This window comes from Notolabrus celidotus, chromosome 16 (assembly GCF_009762535.1).
Source record: "Notolabrus celidotus isolate fNotCel1 chromosome 16, fNotCel1.pri, whole genome shotgun sequence".
In the NCBI taxonomy this organism is placed as follows: domain Eukaryota; kingdom Metazoa; phylum Chordata; class Actinopteri; order Labriformes; family Labridae; genus Notolabrus; species Notolabrus celidotus.
Genome location: NC_048287.1, coordinates 13,549,604 through 13,570,565, shown reverse-complemented (window position 1 = coordinate 13,570,565; position 20,962 = coordinate 13,549,604). Strand labels below are relative to the sequence as shown.

General features: G+C 42.4%; 3 protein-coding genes across 3 annotated transcripts in view; all 3 read right to left on the bottom strand.

Moving 5' to 3' along the window:
- Positions 1–42: 42 nt before the first annotated feature.
- On the bottom strand, positions 43–2,022 carry hoxa9a (homeobox A9a). Its single transcript, XM_034704177.1, is given in 8 exon segments — positions 43–1,111; positions 1,472–1,594; positions 1,597–1,652; positions 1,654–1,760; positions 1,762–1,831; positions 1,833–1,969; positions 1,971–2,006; positions 2,008–2,022. Coding segments are annotated over 8 exon segments (786 nt in total). The 3' UTR covers positions 43–869.
- A 3,696-nt stretch (positions 2,023–5,718) lies between these two features.
- Positions 5,719–20,962, bottom strand: part of LOC117827573 (homeobox protein Hox-A10-like) — a 38,357-nt gene continuing 23,113 nt past the window's right edge. The window contains 6 exon segments of the mRNA XM_034704171.1: positions 5,719–6,611; positions 6,614–6,669; positions 7,683–8,352; positions 8,354–8,443; positions 8,445–8,696; positions 20,227–20,436. Coding sequence (XP_034560062.1) covers positions 6,393–6,611; positions 6,614–6,669; positions 7,683–8,352; positions 8,354–8,443; positions 8,445–8,555 — 1,146 coding nt within the window. The 5' untranslated portion in view covers positions 8,556–8,696; positions 20,227–20,436 and the 3' untranslated portion in view covers positions 5,719–6,392.
- hoxa11a (homeobox A11a) lies at positions 13,211–16,158 on the bottom strand. The gene is made up of 2 exons (XM_034704175.1): positions 15,331–16,158; positions 13,211–14,530 (listed from the first exon to the last, which is right to left on the bottom strand). The coding sequence occupies exons 1-2, from the start codon at positions 15,995–15,997 to the stop codon at positions 14,298–14,300; spliced, it is 900 nt and encodes a 299-aa protein (XP_034560066.1). The 5' UTR covers positions 15,998–16,158; the 3' UTR covers positions 13,211–14,297.

Here is a 20,962-nt window from a genome sequence, read left to right as displayed (position 1 = left end):
ATTAGAATGTTAGTTAATAATGAAGTAACAATGCAATGTGCGCACATTCGCAGATATAATTTGTTTTATTTAATAATAAAGTACAAATTACATTTGTGAACCAAAAGTCAGCCGGTCGGTAGACCGTGAGGTAATCAATAAGTAGCCTACAGTGTTTGGAGTTATTTTCTCTCACTAACAAACATTATGTACTTTTAACATGTTAGCTACTCCCTGAATTCATATTTCAGCATCTACTGCAAGCAAATCTACAAGAATCCGCCATCTAAAAATAATGGGTTATTGTAGGTAGTTGGAGGACATAGGTAGTCATGTATATAGCTACTAGAACATTTTCAATTTGGAGCATTTTCAAGGAGGTTTCTGAGGTATTAGGACCTACTGTAAAAATGCGCTCTTGTCTGTATTTCCAATGCTAGATTTAAACTCATGGTCATCAGTCATAGTTCTAGGGAAAACACACAACAATAAAATAATTACATTTTACAAACTCTACGCTCAAATGACTCTGAAACAGACAACAAATAAAGCTACAAACCAGAACGAACACAGCTAGAAACATCCATTCACAAACAAGCACAGAGACCAGGCCAACTAATACAATTTAACGAGGTATTATTTTTAAAAATCAACATAAGGAAAAATAAAAACGAGTGGGCACTGTTAAAATTGTGCAATATAAAGGTAGTCGCATCAAAGTGAAGCCCAACATGCTTTTTTTTTTTTTTACAAGACAAATAAGTCTAATAGCTTCTGTTATATAGACAGTAAGACAATGAAGTTTAAAAACAAGGTCCAGCAGGGTTAAGAGCTTCGACACACAAAGCTCGCAGCCTAACAGCCTAAATACTGAAAACACTACAGCTCAGTCAGTCGTCTTTCGGTGCGCCGTCTTTATTAAACTTCTTCATCTTCATCCTGCGGTTCTGGAACCAGATTTTAACCTGTCTCTCGGTGAGGTTTAGCAGCCTCGCAACCTCGTACCTACGGTCTCTGGTCAGGTAGGTGTTAAAGAGGAACTCTTTCTCCAGCTCCAGGATCTGGTGTTTGGTGTACGGACAGCGCTTTTTTCTCGTGGCACTCGCGTGGAGCCAGTTGGACACTGGGTTATCTGGAAAGAGGGGGAGGGGGGCGACACTGATGTGAGGGGTCCGGTACCGTGTGACCAAATGCAAAACAACAAATATGGTTTCATTTGGAAAAAGCCGTCATAGAAAAAAATGGATACCTGTGCGTAAAAGCAGCGTCATCCAAACACAATTTGCTCCCAATTCTCTCTCACTCTTTAAAAGCTGCAAAATGTTATCTAATATAGCAATGGGAGCCGGGCCATTTACAGTCCCCATAAGGAAATGGCACGTTCAGAATGGCATCTGTGCAGACGCGCACCCCCATCACGCACCCCAATCCTCAAAGCTTTATGCGGTATAAATAGTCGGCTATAAACATAAAGGGCTCTTCAGAGACTTACTTGGATCGAGGCCCGGTTTCTCCTCAGGCTCCCCGTTTATGTCCCCTGTCTGGCCGGACAGTGCGTCCTTCTCTCCCGGTGATGCCGTGGCCACCGTGCCGTTTGCGTAATCAGAGAGTAGCACGCTGTGTGAGAGCCGGGCAACGCGCCGTCAACTCGCGCTCCGAGACCCCCGGTGTGATCCGTAGTGATGGGTCGTGGTTAATCCGGCCATGGGAAGAGAACCGGACATGGGTTCCAGTAGCCACGACTGATAGCGGCCGTCTGTTCTGCACCCACCGGGCCCTGGGATGCCCATAGTGGTTGTGATACACAGAGGAAACGCTACCGGGAAACTGAGCAGGAACGTGGTCCATGGTGTCCCGAACACAGAGGTTTGGACGGAAAGGTGCAGGTCCCGAGCTCGCGGTGGTCGCCGATGGAGGAGGCGGACTGACGGGCGTGCTGGAGCCCAGGACCGGAGGGGTATCTCGGAACAGAAAGCTCCTCGCTCTCGGGGTAGAATGAGGGAATCGACGTAATAACTAGTCAGTGTTTCCGGATGTCGACATGGCAGAAAATGAATACGCTCACATGTACGCAGTCATACAACAAGATACATGCAAAAGTCAAACGCGCGCACACACACCACACACACATACACACGCAGTAAACCCAGCCTCACAAAATAACAATGTGGAGAAATCAAGTAGCAACTTGGCCCCACAGAGAACTACAGTGGGCTATAACGGGAGTCAGGCTGCCATGCCATTGGGTAGCAGACACACGTGATCATAAAGGCTGAACAATAAAGGATAAATCAATCCCTTTGGTCATTAAATACTCACCCGCTCTCCTATAAACAACCTCTAGTTTTAAAGCTAAGAATGATCAAGTTATGAGTTAGATCTGTTATCTGTGAGACTGAAAATATGAATGACTGAATATTAAAACATATTTTTACGGGATCTCGCCCTGCTTCTGCTCCTATTACGGCTTTTAAAATCCACCCTGCGTCTCAAAAACGATACAGTGTATTTTTGGAAAAGCTTATTTTACGAGGTATTTTATAGGAGACGTAAGCACCCTACCACTACTGCTCACCCAAACACATTTTAACCACAAGCGTAATAAAAGAAAACCAAGGCAGCTTCAAGCTGAAACAAATCCTGGATTTCTAATTCAACTACTCGAATTACATTTTTATTTTTGTTTTACTCTGCTGTTCCCGACATTCCGCCTATGTCTGTATTTTGTTCCTTTTGTGAGTATAACTTTAATTTGTTTTACAAGCAAAACTAACAAACTGAAAATCAGTAGTTCAGCCTCATATGAACTATACCCCACATTTTTGGGCTGTTTTAAACCAGAGCGTAAACATGGTTATTGCTTGTGCGCCAATTCCACTTTGAATACGTTAAACGCACAATCATATGACCTTCATGCAACTTTTATTCTAAACCAAATTTAAACAAAGAATATTTATGTATATGTTAGATCTGCATCCATAATTTCTCATAATACACTACACACAATTTGAACGGAGATTATAGCAGCGCCACGCACACTTTAATTGTATTAACTTTATTTGAAAGGAAATAAATTCAAATTTGTTGAACATTTAAAAACTTATTTTTAAAACTTGTTCCAATTCATCATTTTGGAATTTTTAATCAGGTAAAGCAAAAAAAAGGGGCCATGATAATTTGGTTTCCAGAACAAACTTAGCTGCAATAACCGACTACACAAGTACAAGTAGAGCACAAGTACCATGTGTTTATTAAGAAATGCAATACATAAAGTAAAAAAAAATGATCTATACAATTATTAATAATTAAATTACATTTTATACTGATTTCCCTTTAACAACGTATTTTGAAAATAAACCAGTGTGTGTTCAATTAGGTAACAAAAACGTCTCCAACAAATACAAAATGAAATGAGCAGATTACGCTCAAAATATGCGCCATATGTGTGTTATGAACACAATGAATTAAAGCACGATACAGGAAACGTATATTTTCCAGACAACTATTTGATGACGTATGCCCGTTCCTCCTCGTTCAACCTGCCGTTAAACCCGTTTATTATTTACAACCGCCGTTATCACTTACGGGCATATACGTTGCCATCATCACCACCATCAACAAATTCACTGTAATGCCAGCAAGAGGCCAGAGCCACGGTGTAACGTTACACTTAAATAGAGCTAAAAATATGCGCACTGTGGTGTTTGTGGTTTCCTCCTTTAAAATTAAATGGTGCGAGGAGTGTCTGACGCAGGGACACAACAGTACATTTAAAGTATCTGTGTGTAGCGGATACTGAGAGGATCAAATGTACTAAATATAAAGTATAAAGGAAGGAGTTGAAGTCAAACATTTTCCCATTAGATGTGTTAATAAAAAAATAATTTTACAAATCCATAAATGTTGCCCTATTCTACGTACCAGCGCGCGCAAAAAGCACTTTGGCGAGGAAACATAGATGTAACGATGGGACAAATGCTACACTGAATTGAAATAACACAGATAAATACAACAATAGTTTAAGGCTAATGTGGGTTTACTAAATGTGTTTGTGTGTGCGTACCAACGTCCATAACATCCTAACCTATATCCCAACACTGCAGCTAATGTCTCAAAAGCAGCAACCTTAGTTCTCACACATTATACTGCGTGTTTTATTTATTACTAGCAAATAAACGCATAGCTTGCCAACACCCCACAAGGCCACAGGCAATCCAACACGCAGGAATTCTCTCCTCTCTCTGCTGTTGCATTCAAAAGAGAAGCTCAGACAAAAAAAGACAAGCTGTCGATAATGTGCGCTGCAATTGCGAGCTATCACCTCTCTGGTACTTGCACATTATTTGGCTAGCAAACTTCAAACACGGCCGAGGGGGGAAAGGAGCGGCTGTGCGCCTATTGTGCACTAAAAGTTCGAATAGACAAACACCTTCTGAGCAGGAAAAGACGCCGCTGTGCCAATGGCTCTCAGGCTGTAAACCTAAATCAGGTGTGTTTTCACCCACTTTACCGCAGGGGCTATTCACTTCTTTTGCCTCTGCAGATAACAGCCTGTCTGGCGGATCTAAATATCGCCATAAAGCCCTTCCCCTCCTTTTGTCTGAGCCACTATTGCGCACAGGAAGCATCCGGTCTCATTGCCCACGGAGGTCGCTGTTGCCCCATTCACCTTCCCCTTCCCCTCCACTGCAGTGGTCGTAACCGAGAGGCCTTGTCTGCGTGTCTGCGTCACTACTACTCACGAAAACACTGGCGGCTTTACCCTTAATCCCCCAAGTCCACGACGCATACTGCAGCTCTGCTTTGATCACGTTTAATTCAGCACACAGGCGCGCGCGGGGTCATTTTAACGACGAAAAAACAAGCGCAGTAGTCTAAAGAAAACATTACAAGAGACAGGTTTTAGAATGTACACAACAGCACCCACCCCTCCCTGGACTAAGACCTTGGGGGATTGGAGCATGCTTCCAAAACATGTCCACTATTTCCATCCATCCCGTCATCTTATGTCTCTGATCTGTTCCCGATGTGTGTAACTGGGGCAATTAAGACAGTTTCATGTTGCAGAGTTAGAAATTGACCCCAACAACATGAACTACCTAAACCACTCGACAGTCGATCCGGGCCTCAAGTGAGACAAAACCAGCCAATAGATAATGCGCCGTGCTCTCAGGTCCCGCCATCAAGTGTCCAAAATAATCGTCTGTATAGAGAAAGTACAACTGAACAGTACACACACTACAGTGAAGCGACAGCAGCAAGGCGCAAAAAGGGCAAATTCACAACGACACATGGACTTACCCATATCTTGGAGATGTTAATCCCATATTCCCAAAACTAGCAAGCAAGGAAATGTTTGATCCACACACAATGTCTCTGTACAGTTGAGATTAGCAGCACAGAGCCGGGCCTCCTCTCCTCTCCGTCTCAAATGCTCTCCCACGACTGAGCAGCTCTTAGAGGAGAGGGAGAAACCTCATATACCAGCCAGTCATAAAACTCTACAATAGCCGTCTGGGCATGCAGCTAGAACGCTTATAGCCTAATATCTTAATTATTTCCGATGGCCGTTACTTTGGCTTCTCTAAACTTTTCAAAGAGCTGCGTCACAAGAAAACCAGTACTCCCATATTTTGTTGACATGAAAACAAAACCGTTTTGGCGCTTATTTGGAATAAAAAGGTATCAGAAAAAAATATGAAAAGCCACATAACAAAAATACAAGCAACTACTACTCAATGCGAGCTGATAATTTATTAGGCATTAGACAAAAACACAATGTCATATGTACAAAGAAATATACAATAAAAATATTCCTCTTCACTTTGCGCATCGTTCTCGTGTAAACGTCCTCAACGTGAATACAGATTTCAAATCTACATTTAGCTCGTACACATTATAGTTCTATTTCATGGGAAACTACAGCTAGTTTTCATATGTGAATTATCCTTCCCTTGGTGATACATGGGCATTATATTCCATGGGGGGTTAAAATACTTTTAAAATGTGGGAAACGTGAAATCATGCAATTCCAATTCAATAAAATCAATTGATAGTTTTGGATTAAGTTTATAAAAATCATAGTTTTCAATAGTTGAGGGAATGTGGACGAATTAAGCCTCCTTTTTGAATTGTGTTCATTTATCTTCATTTACACTATCCAACACACAGGAACAAGTCTACAATACAAAAACACGTCATAAAAAATCAATTGTTACCCTTAACATTCAATATTTTTCTTTTTTCCCTTCCTCAGTGGCTCACATAGGATGATGCACTGGCTGTGTCTGCTAATAAAATGAGAGTTGTCCCCCACAGTGAAATGAGTCATTAATGCGGACATAGTAATGAGGGAGGACGGGTGCCATTGATTTTACCCGTTTTCTTCTATTTCAATGTGATCACCTCGTTCATCATGAAAATCCGTAGTTGGAGGTGAGCTCCCGGATCCTGTTCTCCCGCGTCATTTTCTTCAGTTTCATCCTGCGGTTCTGGAACCAGATCTTAACCTGTCTGTCCGTCAGGTGGACGCTTTTACTGATCTCTAGGCGGCGCTCTCGGGTCAGGTACATGTTGAAGAGGAACTCCTTCTCCAGTTCCAGTGTCTGGTGCTTGGTGTATGGACAACGTTTCTCTTCCGGCCACTTTTCGCTGTCAGCCAGTTGGCTGTGTTTTCACTTTTTGTGTCTCCTAGACAGAATGGAAGATAACATGGTTTACGCACTGCAATATGAGGGACTGGTGTGGTGTGTGTGTGTGTGTGTGTGTGTGTGTGTGTGTGTGTGTGTGTGTGTGTGTGTGTGTGTGTGTTTGTGTGTGTGTGTGTGTGTGTGTGTGTGTGTGTGTGTGTGTGTGTGTGTGTGTGTGTGTGTGTGTGTGTGGTGTGTGTGTGTGTGTGTGTGTGTGTGTGTGTGTGTGTGTGTGTGTATGTGTGTGTGTGTGTGTGTGTGTGTGTGTGTGTGTGTGTGTGTGTGTGTGTGTGTGTGTGTGTGTGTGTGTGTGTGTGTACCTGTGTGCCTGTGTGCCTGTGTGCCTGTGTGCCTGGTTGTGTTTGTGTTTGCCTGTGTGTATCTGTGTGTCAAGCGTAAAGTGTATCTTATGCGTAAAGTATGCTTTATGCGTAAAATATAGTTCATAGTCAGAAAACATTACCAAATATTGCATATTTGTAATGTGTTTTTTAAAAACACTAGGGAAAACGAAACACCGTGTGCATTTTAAAGTGTGAAATATGCAACAATTTGGTACACATAAATGTACGGGCACAGTTTTACTATAAAATCTGTCACGTCTGTAATTTACGCATGCTACATAGAAACACTAGCTAAGGCTATGGGTATTTAGTGGGAACATAATGTATCCCTATGCACGTATTTAAAAATAACCTTGATTTTAAATTAGGACAATTCGGCTGAGTTGTAGCTTTGCTATATGATTCCTGGTATATTTAGCAATTTTACGCATAATCTCTACGCCCGTATCATGCACAAATACGAAATGTAAAATCACCTGCAGGAAAAGCTTGTTGTGCAACTAATAGACAATATATTAAGGTAGAATTTCCGTACCTGTGTCTTGACTTGTCTCTGCAGTACAAACAATATAATGGCACTTAACAGGTGCAATTCAAAGGTCATTTCTACCTGTGCTGCATGCAAACAAAACCCCAGTGCAGGACCACAGCTAGGATGAATTGGGGTTACCTTTGCTGGCTTTTGTTGGTCCTCTCTTAACATGTTCTTCCGTCTCGTCGCCAGAGGAGGGTTCTGCATCCGAGGACTCGCGTGACTCCGCGGCCCCTGGTCCAGGGCGAGGCTGCAGGTCTGCGTTTCCCGAGGACGCGGGCTCCTCGGTGTTCCTCCCTTCCTGCGCCGTGGCTGGAGCAGAAGTCGGAGTCGGTGGCGTATGGAAGCGAGCGGGAGCAGCGGGGTGTAGGCCAAAATGAGAATGGGAAGGGTTCGGCTGGGGGCCGTTGGTGTTGTAAAGTTTATGAGAATGTGCGTGCGTCTGAGACAAGCGGAAGTAGCCCGGCACAGGCACTGAGCCCCCGCCACCGCCGCCGCCATCGGTAACTGTACAAGAACTCGAGCCGAGGCCGGCTGTCGTTAACCTCGAATATGTGAGATCCTCGGCGGTGGAGGCTTTAGGGCATTTGGGCTGCTCATACAGGCAGTAGGTGCTTTCTTCCTTAATGTTCTGCGGGAACGAGCAGGGCGCGACCTGAGGACCCGCCTGGTGCTCTTGGTCCATACGACATGACCTCTGCGCGTCCATCCACATCTCCATGCTGGACATGTACGCTCCTGAGCCAGAAATCATGTTCTGGGGACCCACCTCGCCGCGCTTACCCACAGCTGGGAAGTATCCATAGTTTGTGTAGTCCGTAAGGCACTTCAGTAGCTGCGGTGCTATGGGGCACGCACAGCGTGCTCCCTGTGTAGTGACCTCCGGCGCTTTCGCTGCGGGCCACTGATCAGAGAATCCACTAAAAACGCATTTCCTGACGGGGTGTCCGAACATGACATTATTGTGGTGTATTTTGGCGAGGGGAGAAGATAGCCCTTTCTGGCTGACATTTCTTGTGCAAAACATGCTGGATATGATTAGAGGCACCCCCCCTCCGCCGTGCGGGCTGTAAAACCAATGGAAAGGCTTGAGATGGGCAGTCCCTCCCACTTTGCGGCTACGTAGCAGCCGGAGCGAAATCCATCATGGAGCTGAGGCAGAGAAGGGAGACAGCACAGCAATCAGTGTGTTGCCTCACTTCGCTTTAATGCACCACCATTTCACCGGGGAAGGGGCGAGGTCCAACTCGAAACAAAGTTTGAAAAGAAAATGATGGAATAAAATGAAGAATTTAATGAACTTTTTAGCGAATAAGCTTTGAAATCAGTTCTCTACTGTGCAAACCACACATACTCCCATGCATTTACCTACATGCAAATCAAAATTTACCACACAGCTGAGTACAGTTAACAGCTTCAGATTTAAAAGAAAAAAAAAAACCCTCGAAATTCTAATCTCATACAGCTGAACTGAGGGAAAAAGAAGAGAATAATAAAAAAGATGATTCTCATACGCTTTACAATCACACAAAGAATGATAGTGTACACAACGAGATATGGCCTGAAGCTGGAAAATCAAGTTTAAAAGTTTATAGCAGCGGAATCTCAGACAAAGACATACAATAACAAAGTAGTTGGACTTAGTGGTAATAAAATGTTTTTAACTGGAGGGAGAATCCGCCTATAGCGGAGTGACTTGGCAAGAAACTGCTTTATATGGTGCATCATATAGCCATAAGACTCTTCCGCACTAAAATCAAAGGTGTTAATGTTTCCTGGAGGCAGAGGAGGACATTTCATAATACTTTCTTGGTTTTCTGTTTCCTACATTTTCGTTTGTTATTTTCTGCAGGGAGAAATCTATGAGGTGTTTAATATGGATTTTTTAAACCTTTAACTGCCTTTACGTACTCTCCGAAATCTTGCATTATTAAAAATATATAGTGATTTGCACGAGTATAACTTGTGTTTTATACATACAGTTTTATGTATTGTGTTTTATTATGCATCATGTTAACAAAGCTGTCCCCGCGCGTAAACATCAGCTAACAGTGCCATGTCAACAATTAAAACATTCCGAGTTGCAGCGACTAAAATAAGCGTTTGAACAACAAATAATTATCTTAATTGTTAGAGTATTAGTGTATCCTTTAAATACTTAATCGTTGTAATACCATATTTGATTAAGTATTTAGGGTACAAGTGTTTTTAACTTCTTAAGATCCCGTATTATGTTCTATTTTTCTTTCGACGTTTTATGATAACTGAAGGCAGATAATTTAATATTTCCGTTTACAGCATAGCACATTTCCCTCGTTTCTTTTTGAAAAATAGTTTTGTTGTAATTTTGCAGCATTTCTGGATTATTTTGATTAATTTAAGATACGGAAATTATTTTATCTGCGACGCAGTATAGCCATTACGCACGGCATTAAAACGCTTAAATCTGCAATTACCGTCTTTTAGAGGCAAAAACTATTACTTTGATGAACATCCTCATTTATATGACTCTCTTATAAGGGTTAAATAATCCAAACCGTGCACTGTATAATGTTTTGATTTGTTAAACTGCCTGTATATTGATCCCAGCGCAGTGAGAAAACAGGCACTATTTGCCACAGTGGAGCAGACAGGATTGTTGCACATACAAGTCATCCTATCGGTCCAATTTGGGGCAATAAGAGCCACAATAAAACTCTCCTTCCATCCCTTAGTGTCCTTGGCCATGTGCACTCTATTGCTCTCTCCAGGTTGAAGTTAATCTCGGCCAGCTTTGCCATTACCAGGCCCAGGTGGCCGCTGTGAGCCCCCTGGGGTTTTTTCAGCCTGTTGAACTGAAATGAGGAAAAATTGGGAGAAATTCATAAATTGAGCCTGTTTAGCTTCTTAAACGCTCGTGTCATTGACAGTTCATTTATACACACCGGCAGGGATTTTAGCCTGCTCGTGGTGTACATTTGTCACTCGCTCGTGGTCAAAACGTGCATAATTCAGATGACTTAAATGTCTGGGAGTTGGATGGAGGTGTTTTATGAGTGTGAATATAATAAATAATCCATCTGGTGAGTTAAATAGTGTATTTCAGAAATAAAGACGGATAACAAGTTTTTTTGCAGTGAAGGGGCATTAAGCACAAGGGCCGTGCGCACAGCGTTTTCGCTTGGTTGGAAAATTCCCCTAAGCCTTAAATAAATACCACAATGTTAATACAGAAAAACTCACAAGCATTAAGTCTAAAGCCTGTGTTTCCTTCCCCACACCGCCCTGCTCCTTAATGGGACATATGAGCCTGCAAGGAAACTAAATACATCAATTAATTATGTGTGCCCATGATTAAATCGTACAGCCCCGCACACTTCATGGTGTTGTACAGGCATGGGGGCCTATCGATATCTGAGTGTTACAGTTAGTATTGTAGCTATTAAATCTTCATTTTCACAGCTGCCCCGCTATTATATCCTCCAAACAGTTTACTCTGACCACTGGCTTTGATCCGGCCATATAATCGTGGCCGAAGAGGCCGTTTGAGTCGTATCATGTTCGTCCCGAGTGCAGTTATGACAATAATGCGGCGTTTTTATTACATCCAGCGGAAGCATTTATTTTTCACGAGAGACAAAGGAGAAAAAGACTCGGTCCGTGCGCATAAAGGTCCAGAATAGATTCTCTGACACTGATATCCTCACTGCGGCTCTGTGTCCAGGGCAGGAAGTAAGGGGACACGCGTTTGCTGCCTTATCACAGTCAGATCGACTCCTCTAATAAGAGCTTTTGCACACTTGGCACGTACATAGAATAATGAGTTTTGGAAGGACGGTCAAATGTCGTTAGTAGATTTGGTGAGTTAGAGTGAGTATACAAGGTGGCGGCTGGGATTTAAGATGAGCGCCAGGACTATATATGATAAATTGTATCATTTGTTCTGTATCCATCACAGACTTTCTACTGTTGTACAGTTTGGACTTTAAACTATACCCATTTTTAAATAATTAAAGCAGACTTTCAAACCCCCCCAAAAATGTGGGTAGACTAGACCGGGATGCAGATCTCTCCAGGTACACTCAAAACCGTGCTATACCTCAACCATTAAAAAGCTTCAGCTCAGCAAAATGATAGCACATGCAGCATGAAGACTTGGCACAGATGTGTTGCCTTATTAGGGCCCCCAGGAAGACTTTCTCTGCAGCACGGCCCACTAAGCACTGGGAGAAATGTGGAAACTACACCCTAATTCTCAACTAACAAGCTTTGCATGCAAGAGAAGAATCAGAGACGCGGAGGTTTGGTCTTGGAAGGAAGTATCAAAGCTCCAGTCTGTTGACAACTTTTTTTTTTTACCTGTGTGCATTCGAGGTGAGCTTGTTGAGGAAAAGATCCACGGCCGTGACATTGGTCCCAATAGCGGCCGCCCGGTGGAGAAATAGGGTCTAATCCTGAGTACAGCAGATCGCCTCTAATGCGAGTCGAGGTGGATAACCCACATGAGGGGGAGAAGCTCAAATGAAGCTAACAGCAGCAGAGAGCAGCAAAAGCGTTTCCTATCCGTCCTCTCCCTGTCGTTGCTCTCGCCTCCTTGGTAACACAGTTAATAACCTTGGGTCTCAGACGGTTTATTGCACTGCACTCCAATTGTACAAATGCCCCAGACTCTCAGACAGCTTTTATGGCCGCGTTGCTGCGGCAACGGGGAGGATGTCCCGTAATTAGGGACGGAATTCCAGCGCGCAGTAAAGGATGCGCAAGGCAAGGCCGGACTATGGCAGGGAGAGGCAACCATAAACTTCAGCCTCTCTCCCCGCGTTTATGGCCCTTTTGACTGTCATATATGAACGCCAATGCGCTGCGGCTAGCCCCCATAAACACAGTGATAACAACAGCAAATATGGCGACCCTCGCCTAAGGAGAGTGCTATTGGAAGAGTGTTACCAAAGCCAATCAGCGAAATGTCAGCTTGCTCACACACACAGGCTACAGAAAGAGAATGAGAAACGAATACAAAACAGCATGTAAATGGTGAAATGCTAAATGTTTAACAAGAATAAATGCTTCTGTGGCTTCTTAAAAAAAAGCTTCTTATAGCTGACAAATGACAAATATATATAAGTAAAGCTTTACCTCCATTAGAATGTGTGATATGAATATGTTAGAACAAGATTGTGAGATATACTTCCACTTTCTCGCTAATCAAGACTGTTGAAATGTTAAAGTCTTGAGGCAATAATATAATTAGTCTGCGATTATAACTGTTCTGCCTAAATGACAGTACATAATTCAAGATTCAGGATTATATTGAACATTTAAGAGTTGACAGCTTAAATAATGAATGCTACTTTATTTTAACGTTTTACACAAATGACAACAAAGACATCTATTTGCAACAGTAGTGTGTGTTCTTTCTACGTCTCTGTTAGATTAAACTGTTACAAATGATTCATCAGCCCTCGAATCTGCTTCACTTTAGTTTTTTTTATTCTAATTTTCATGCAAAGAAAAAATATGTTATCATGTTGCCAAACGCTCGAGGTAAATGTGTTGACTTTTCGTGCGTAAATGTTTCACATGTGCGTATTTGTGCGTAAATGTATCACATCTACGTTTTTAAAAATGAAACTTTCTAATATACAGAACAATAAACACGCGTGAATTTGTTTTTTTTCAGTAATATTTTCATTTGTTTTTTATTTATTTGGAAATATAGTATAATACACAATAGTTTGGGCATATCAAGCAATTGATTCAATGCGATGACCCTGACCAGCACACTTGAAATGCGATCTTTACACAGCAAGTACCAAAGGATCGCGAGTCATGACAAAAATATTTTGTTTATGCTTATCAATGTGAGACCGAAGAGGCCCGCTGCGTGTCTACCTGTGTGAATCTGTTGGGTGTGTACCTCAGTGCAACTCCACACGGCTCCAGTACACGAGCTTATCTCTCTGGTGTGGCCTGCATTATCATCAATACTGGACTGATAGTCTCCAAAGAATCAAAAAGACAGCATGGATTTAGGTTTTGAAAGATACGCAAAATATAAATAGACATAGCCCTCATTCTGCAGGCTGCAGGAAAGACAACAAAGCTCGCTTTGAGGTCAGCCCAGGCTGAACATGGAATCCCAACAAGCCTGCCTGTAATAATGGACTTTGACTTGGTTAGCCGAGGCTTTAAAGGAGATAGTAAACAAGTGGCTACAAAATAAATAAGCACACAAAACAGAAAACACTTTACATTCTCATCCGTTCGGACTTATTATTTGGTCACACCAATATATAATAATCAAGTCGCCATCATCCTAAATGCATAATTTTTCTGATTTCAAAACAGAAATAATACGTGAAATAAATCTTTTGATTACAAAATACACTGGCTCAGTCAATTAAGTGACTGCTAGTTTCTGCCTGGGTGAAAGGAAAAGAACAAGGCGTCTGTGAGAGTGACAATAATATTAACATGGGCCTTCGCACTCTGGGCAATAGCAAATCCTTGTCTACATTCTTTCCAAAACACAAAGTCTGACGAGTCCACAGACTGTCTTAATTCATGCTCACTCTTCAGGTTTTTCAGATCACAGGATGCTGTTGTCCTCGAACTTGAAATTAACCACTGAGCAGTGTCGTTGTTGTTGTTGTTGCTGCTGTCGCGGCCATTGTGGTACACAATGTACAGCCGGAGAGTCACAGCCGGAGAGTAAGTCAGTATGTCTGTAAACGCAACAGAGCCCCACAGCAGGGCGCGGTGTTGCTCTGACCCCTAAAGCAGGGGGTTAGATGTGTAATATTGTAATCTATCTCTGTTCAGTTTCTTCTCCTTCATGCGACGGTTCTGAAACCAGATCTTCACTTGTCGGTCGGTGAGGTTGAGCATGCGAGACAGTTGCATGCGTTTCTCCTTGTTAATGTACACACTGAAGAAGAATTCTCGTTCAAGTTCTCGGATCTGGTATTTGGAATAAGGGCACCTCTTCTTGCGGGTCCTCTGCCCACCTGGAAAGCACAAAAAAATGTAAATAAAAAATCAGTTCAAGTTATAGAACATTTCAAATTAACCATGGCTTTGTTATAAAATAGATTATTGCGCCTTGGATATAGCCAAGATTACGCATGAGCGGAATTCCTTTTATCAAGCTTTAAATTACATAATTCCCGTTTCAATATTTCAAATATTATACTTCAATGGATAGATGGTGGCTGCTGGTTCACTAGACAATACACTTGGGCTTTGACCTTTTCTAGCAAATGAAAACAAAAGCTCAATATCAAACAAAGGCAGCTTAGAGCTACATGAAAACGACGCTGTTATATATTAAATAAATTATATGAATAAGTTGGATTTATAGAGCACATAAAGGGGAAAATGTACAAATGGGAAAATAGTCCCTGATTGCTTTAACACAAGAGCTCAAGTGTGCTAAACCTTAAACCAGAGGCACCACCCTCATTACATGCAAGTGCTCTTTTAACGTTAAGAAACCGTGAAACAAGCACGTTTATATTACAGGACTTACGCAGGTCTGTGTGAGAATTTACATTCATAACTGAGTGCTTTTTGGGGTATAATGTCAGGGAGTGTTATAGAAAAATCACAGGGCTGAGGTCTTTCACGGCCAATTTCAATTCCAAACACGTGATCCTGCAGTTTATAACAAAGTTTTGTTGGGGGGTGGGGGGTCTACAGGCCCTCTATAAACCTTATATGCTTATAAAACAGCATATAAAATTTTTAACAGCAGCGCGCAAGATTGCAAACTTTCTCTCATAACCAAGGCGCTGACTTTAATACGTACTGCTGCTGCTGGATTTCTCCTCATTGTTGCCGGAAGATAACTCCGGGCTGCTCGTCTCCTCCCGCGGCTCCTTCGCCTCTGAGTCCCTGCATGACGCTGCGTCCTCCGCCGAAGAGCTGGGCTGCTTGGTCGGGGTTTTGTCCCCCGAGAAGCCGTTTGTGGAGGAGCTCTCCGACGCGTTCCCGTACGCCGTCTCATAAAACTGGTCGAAGGCTTGTGGCAACACGCCGTTTCTGCCCACGTTCCCGTAGAAATTGGACGCAGCTGAGCCAGCGCTCGTATGGTGGTGGTGGTGGTGGTGATGGTACGCGGCGGCTGCTGCTGCGGGGCTGTTTTTACCAAACATGTCTCCTACCACTGCGGTTTGCGCCGACAGACAGTCCCGGTGCACCATGTCCTCCGCGCTGGGGTAAACATGGGGTAAGTTTCCCCGGTGTGGCCATTTACCGGACGCGTCAATGGCTGCATAGTCCCTGAACGTCACCTCTCTGACGGGTTGGACCTGCGGCAGGTTAGAGGAGTAAGAGTATGTCATGGGGCGGGTGGACGGGGTTTGGGACAAAAAAGAGGGAAGACCGGAGAAATCAGCCCCCGCCGAGACGTAATAAGTGCAACTGGGCAAATACATGTTCGATCCGACGGGGACCCTTTCGTCAAAATCCATCATCGTAGTTCAGCCTCTGCTATAACTCTATGTTGGGCTTTGATTCCTCTATAACCGCCCTGAACATGGCTCTGAAGCGCCGTGCCTCCTGCCTCTTTGAAGCAGGTTCGCTGAGCAGAAATTTGGAGACGTAAGCTGACGTGGAGAGCCATCTCCATCCACTCCACTGAGGAGGAGGTCACGTGACCACGCGGCAGAAATTGACAGATTTTCAGGCTGTGTGTATGTGTGCCTTCGTGTGTGTGTGTGTGTGTGTGTGTGTGTGTGTGTGTGTGTGTGTGTGTGTGTGTGTGTGTGTGTGTGTGTGTGTGTGTGTGTGTGAAAGAAAGGAGTGTGTGTAGGAGTGTAAAAGCCATGACTGCTATGTGTCCTAAAGCTTGACATTGGTGGTTCATGTCGGCTTAAAAACGAGTTCTTTCACATGCAAGGAAGTCAAAGGAAAATAATAGAAAATTGGATTCGGTTTATTAAAAGAAAAGCATGGATCTAAATCGGAGCTTTAAGCTTAATATAATTTTTTATTTTCAAGATTTTTTCAGCTTTTCCACACTTTTAAACTAAAAAATGTGTGCGTAATTACGCATTTTTTCTATTCCTTTGTAAACATTTTGAAGCTGTTCTTCAGAAAAAAAAAATAACAATTCCCAGCAGCTAACTTGTCTGAGCCAAACCTGACAACATTAAGTAAAGCAGCTTTACTACTGAGTACAGATAACATGGACCTCAGTTGGAGGAAGGAGACAACCAGCTTATCTCTTGTGTCTCCTTTTAGAAATGTCTTAGTCATCATCATTTGGTGCTTTACAACGTAGCATTTGGCCCAGTGGGCATTTGGTTATCAGGGTCATGTTCAAAGTAGCGGCTAATGTTTCAACTGGCCTTGTGTTAGTACCACTATTACAAATAAACTATCGAGCTTTGCAAAAAAAAGCCAGAGTAAGGCATCATAATGAAACCGAATTGAAATTAAGGTAAAATAATACATTGAGGTGCCCCATGAACCCTTATAAACATGCCATATATACCTTATTCTGTGTGTCATCAAATACATTTTATTGCATATTTCTGTATTGTCTACTCAGTTACAAAAAAAGGAAGCGGCACATACTTCTCAGGAATCACAACAGGCTCATTGAGGTAAAAGCGCAAGAATTGAGAATGACGCATAAAATCATTATGACAGTGTGCCTAAGTATTAAATGTTTAAGCCTCTTGAAAATATAAACTAACTCTTTTTGGATTGATTCTTGTCTCACTGCTTCTGTTTTGCTTCACACTGACTTTTAATGGATCCAGTAAAAGCTCCACAACACGCAACATTGAAGCCCGCTCCACTTTTACGCACGGATATTTCTTCACGTTTTTGTACAAATATTTACTCAGATGTGCGTCGTGGAGAAGGAAGACAGCTCCTACAAATTTACAAGACATTTTTATGTTTTAATGAATTGTAATTTCAATCAGATGTCTGTTGTTCCAGTTTATTTACATGAAGCGTAAAGGATTTTTTGCGTAAATTCTATTATTACACAAAAACAGAAAGGAAGGACTAGTTTTCAAATCGGATAACGTTGTGTATCATTCCAAAATACTTACACCTTTATATCACATATAGCGTTAAAAACATACAATCTGACTTTCTTACACAGATTGTAGGAAACAGAAAGATTTTGGAGATATCCATTTTCATACAGAAAATATGTTGTGAAATTTTAATCAGCAGTTTTATTTCTTCTGGGGCGAAACCAACTCAATGTAAATTATACTGAGTATCTTTTGAAATCATGAGATTTCCTTTACGTGATTTGGTTTACATGTTACCGTGCACATTCCCTGGCTCTCTGCTCAGGGGCCACCATGGAGCTTGTTTTGGAGAGGCTGCAACCTGACTCTAATGTGCTGTGAATGAGAGACCTGAGCTGGGATTAAGACCGCCGCGGCTGGCCGGGCCCCACAACCCGATGTGCACATGGGGATCCAAGGGGCTCCTTGGTGGCACATGTGAAACACAACCTTAAAATATCACAGACATTAAGACCGTGCAAGCACCAACAAACGCCCTGCTAGTGTATCAAAACAGGGAAAAGAATGCAGCATTTGCTATCCACCGTCCTGCTCACATAGGCCGTTTTATTTGGATAAATTGCAGGGACACAAACAAGCCGGTGTCTCTGTGACCACACGCTCCGCCTCTTAGTCAATCCAGACAAATTCTACGAGTTGTGCTGAAGCTTTTAAGCCGTAATTGAGCACAGGGTGCCCAAGAAAACCAATGCCGGCTCTGCTCAGACCTGAGTCTTTATAGCTGCTATAGTAGTCTGCTCTCCTTTTTTCTCCTCCCCGGCCAGACAGACACCACAAAACTGGTCAAGCGTGATGGGAAGTTGCCACCTACACGGACTCAAAGTCAGCAGCTGAGGATTTGTAACATCATACAAATGGTCATGTTTGTAACAAACTAAGGTAAGAATTGTATTTATTATAAGCACGCCTTCATGTAGCCATTTGACTAGTCTAAATCAAATACCAATCCTAAGAATAGGCACAAGCGTTAAAAAAAGAATCCATCATGTGTCAAATGTGTTTTGGATCAAAGAAAGTGTTGCTACTGATCCTTTAAACATCTTCCTCGTGCCGGTTTTGTTAATCAAATTGTAGTCTGGTGCTGCGTAAAGCTCTCAAAGCCAAAGCTTTGTCTGTACGGTCGACTTCAAGTTCGGGGAGGGAGAGGGTCCTTCACAGAGAGCAAAGGTCCCAACCGTGCCCCGGATGGAGTTCCTCTAATTGCTTTTGCATTTACGCAGTCTTTGGGTTACAAGAGTGGAAGATAATATGAGCCTGTTGGTCGAAACAGGGGAAGAGTCAAATTAACGTATTAACTTATTCATTAATAGCGCCTGATGTGAGATGAAGATGTCATTAGATTTCTTGGGCAGGTTAGATTTTAACTGCAAAAAGTAGCCTCAATTGACAATTTAGGGAAAAAACTCACAGCAACTTGTGATGTTAGTTGCAGAATGTTAAAATCTTTGTGTTGATGATTACTTTTTGATTTGGGTTACGCAAAGAAAACAATTGGTGTACTGGATTTGGGGCCAAAACAGGAAAACAAAGCCTCAAAGAATCAACATTCACCAACTAGCAATTGTTATTAAATGTACATGAGTGACTGGGGATGAGATCTGATGCAAAGGTTGAAAAAACTGCATTTACGCAGGAAACTGTTTGCTTGACCTTAATGTATCTGGTACCCGTTTTCTTTGCGCAGGCATTCACATGTTCTCACACTCAGTTAATTGTGTTAAGCATCAACTTTAAAAAGAAAAAAATAACGAGAGATTAATAATGTCAAAAAATATGTCACGTTGAATAAAGTAAACAAACTGTAGTTTAAGTGTAGCTTCTTTCCTGAGGTGACAGACACACACTGGTTTGGACAGGAAGAGAACGCGACGCACTGATAGCCCAATCCGTGCACCATAAAACCTTGTCAGACAACAAGTAAACAATCACGTGTTGGAGCTGAGAGTACACTTTAACGCCACGTCAGGTAGGCCCATAGGCTGTAAAGCAGCCTAAATTGGCGCACGCAGTGTCTTGCAAAGACACCTCCTGTAGTTTTAGTCCTGGAGAGAAATAAAAAGCGCAGAGCTTTAGTACTGGCTGCTCTGTTGTTTCATTTTATGGTGGAAAAATGGGGCCACCATACCTGCGTTTGAAAGCTTCTTTTGAGTATATTTTTAACCACAGAGGGAAGACAATGTGTTGTGCTGCGTGCTGAGCAGGAGGCCGAAAAGATACAGTGTGATTGTACAATAAGGAAGACAGGCGCTAACCGTGACCTGTTAATGCACAAACTGATACATGCAACAAAATATCACATAATTGGAAGGTTAACTACACATTAAGGCTTGCAATACACAAACGAAACATGCCACACAGCCAAAGCAGGACTGGACTCAACTGTTCAACTGTTGTCTGCATGTGTAATATTCAGACAACATTAACATATGATTCGTGTATTTGTTCTCCGTATTTCTAAATTAGAGATTTTTTGAATGTGTTTGAACTTGAATGCGGCCCAGTCTTTACCCAGACACTATCATGTTACTGACCACACTGATACCAGCTTGAAGTTGCCTGGGGGATTATAAAATCATCAGACTGAAACATGAAACAATCAGACCACCACAAATGACAAGTGAAGGAGGAAAATATCATTAAATGTGAACCTGATTCAGAGACTCATCTGTTGATCTATCCACAGGTGACTGCATTGATGGCGAAGACACGAGGGCCCAAAGCAGGACCACACAAGGGCCACGCTGGGGAAACTAACCAACTCCACGGTCAATGGGAGCCCATCTGACTGACTCACAATGCTGGAGTAGCCTGCAGAGGGTATCCTGGGAGACGAGGCGTCAGCAGCAGCAGAAGCGGGCCTGGACAAAAGGACATAAAGTGGACTTCAGTGGGGAGAAATGAAATTTTACAATGGAAAGAAACACACTAGGGAAAGGAGAGTGGGGGAATAGGTCCTAATTTAGGTATAAAGAGGACAGTTTACACCATACTGAAAAGAACTCGACGGAAAAACCAAGACGCGCCAGGAGCTTGTTTCTTTAATGCGCGCCTTAAATTGGTGGATTGAGATTTTTTGGGACAAACGACATTCAGATTGTTAGAAAAAAAGTTTTTCTTTCACGTTAGCCTTTGAAATGTGATATGGTCAATAATATAAAGAAAAAAAACAGATTTGGCCTTGTCACTAGTGAACGATCATTTCCAAAGGAGTTCTATTTCTCTTTTTCTGTTCTGGATCCTGTCGTTTGAAGAACATCAAATTTGAAGCCAGAATTTTGGGTCGCAGTGTATTCACCACATTAGACTAACTCCTACACAAGATAAAATATATTAACTGTCTTGTAGCTGAGCCTACCAAATATCACAAGTATTAGACCATCTACA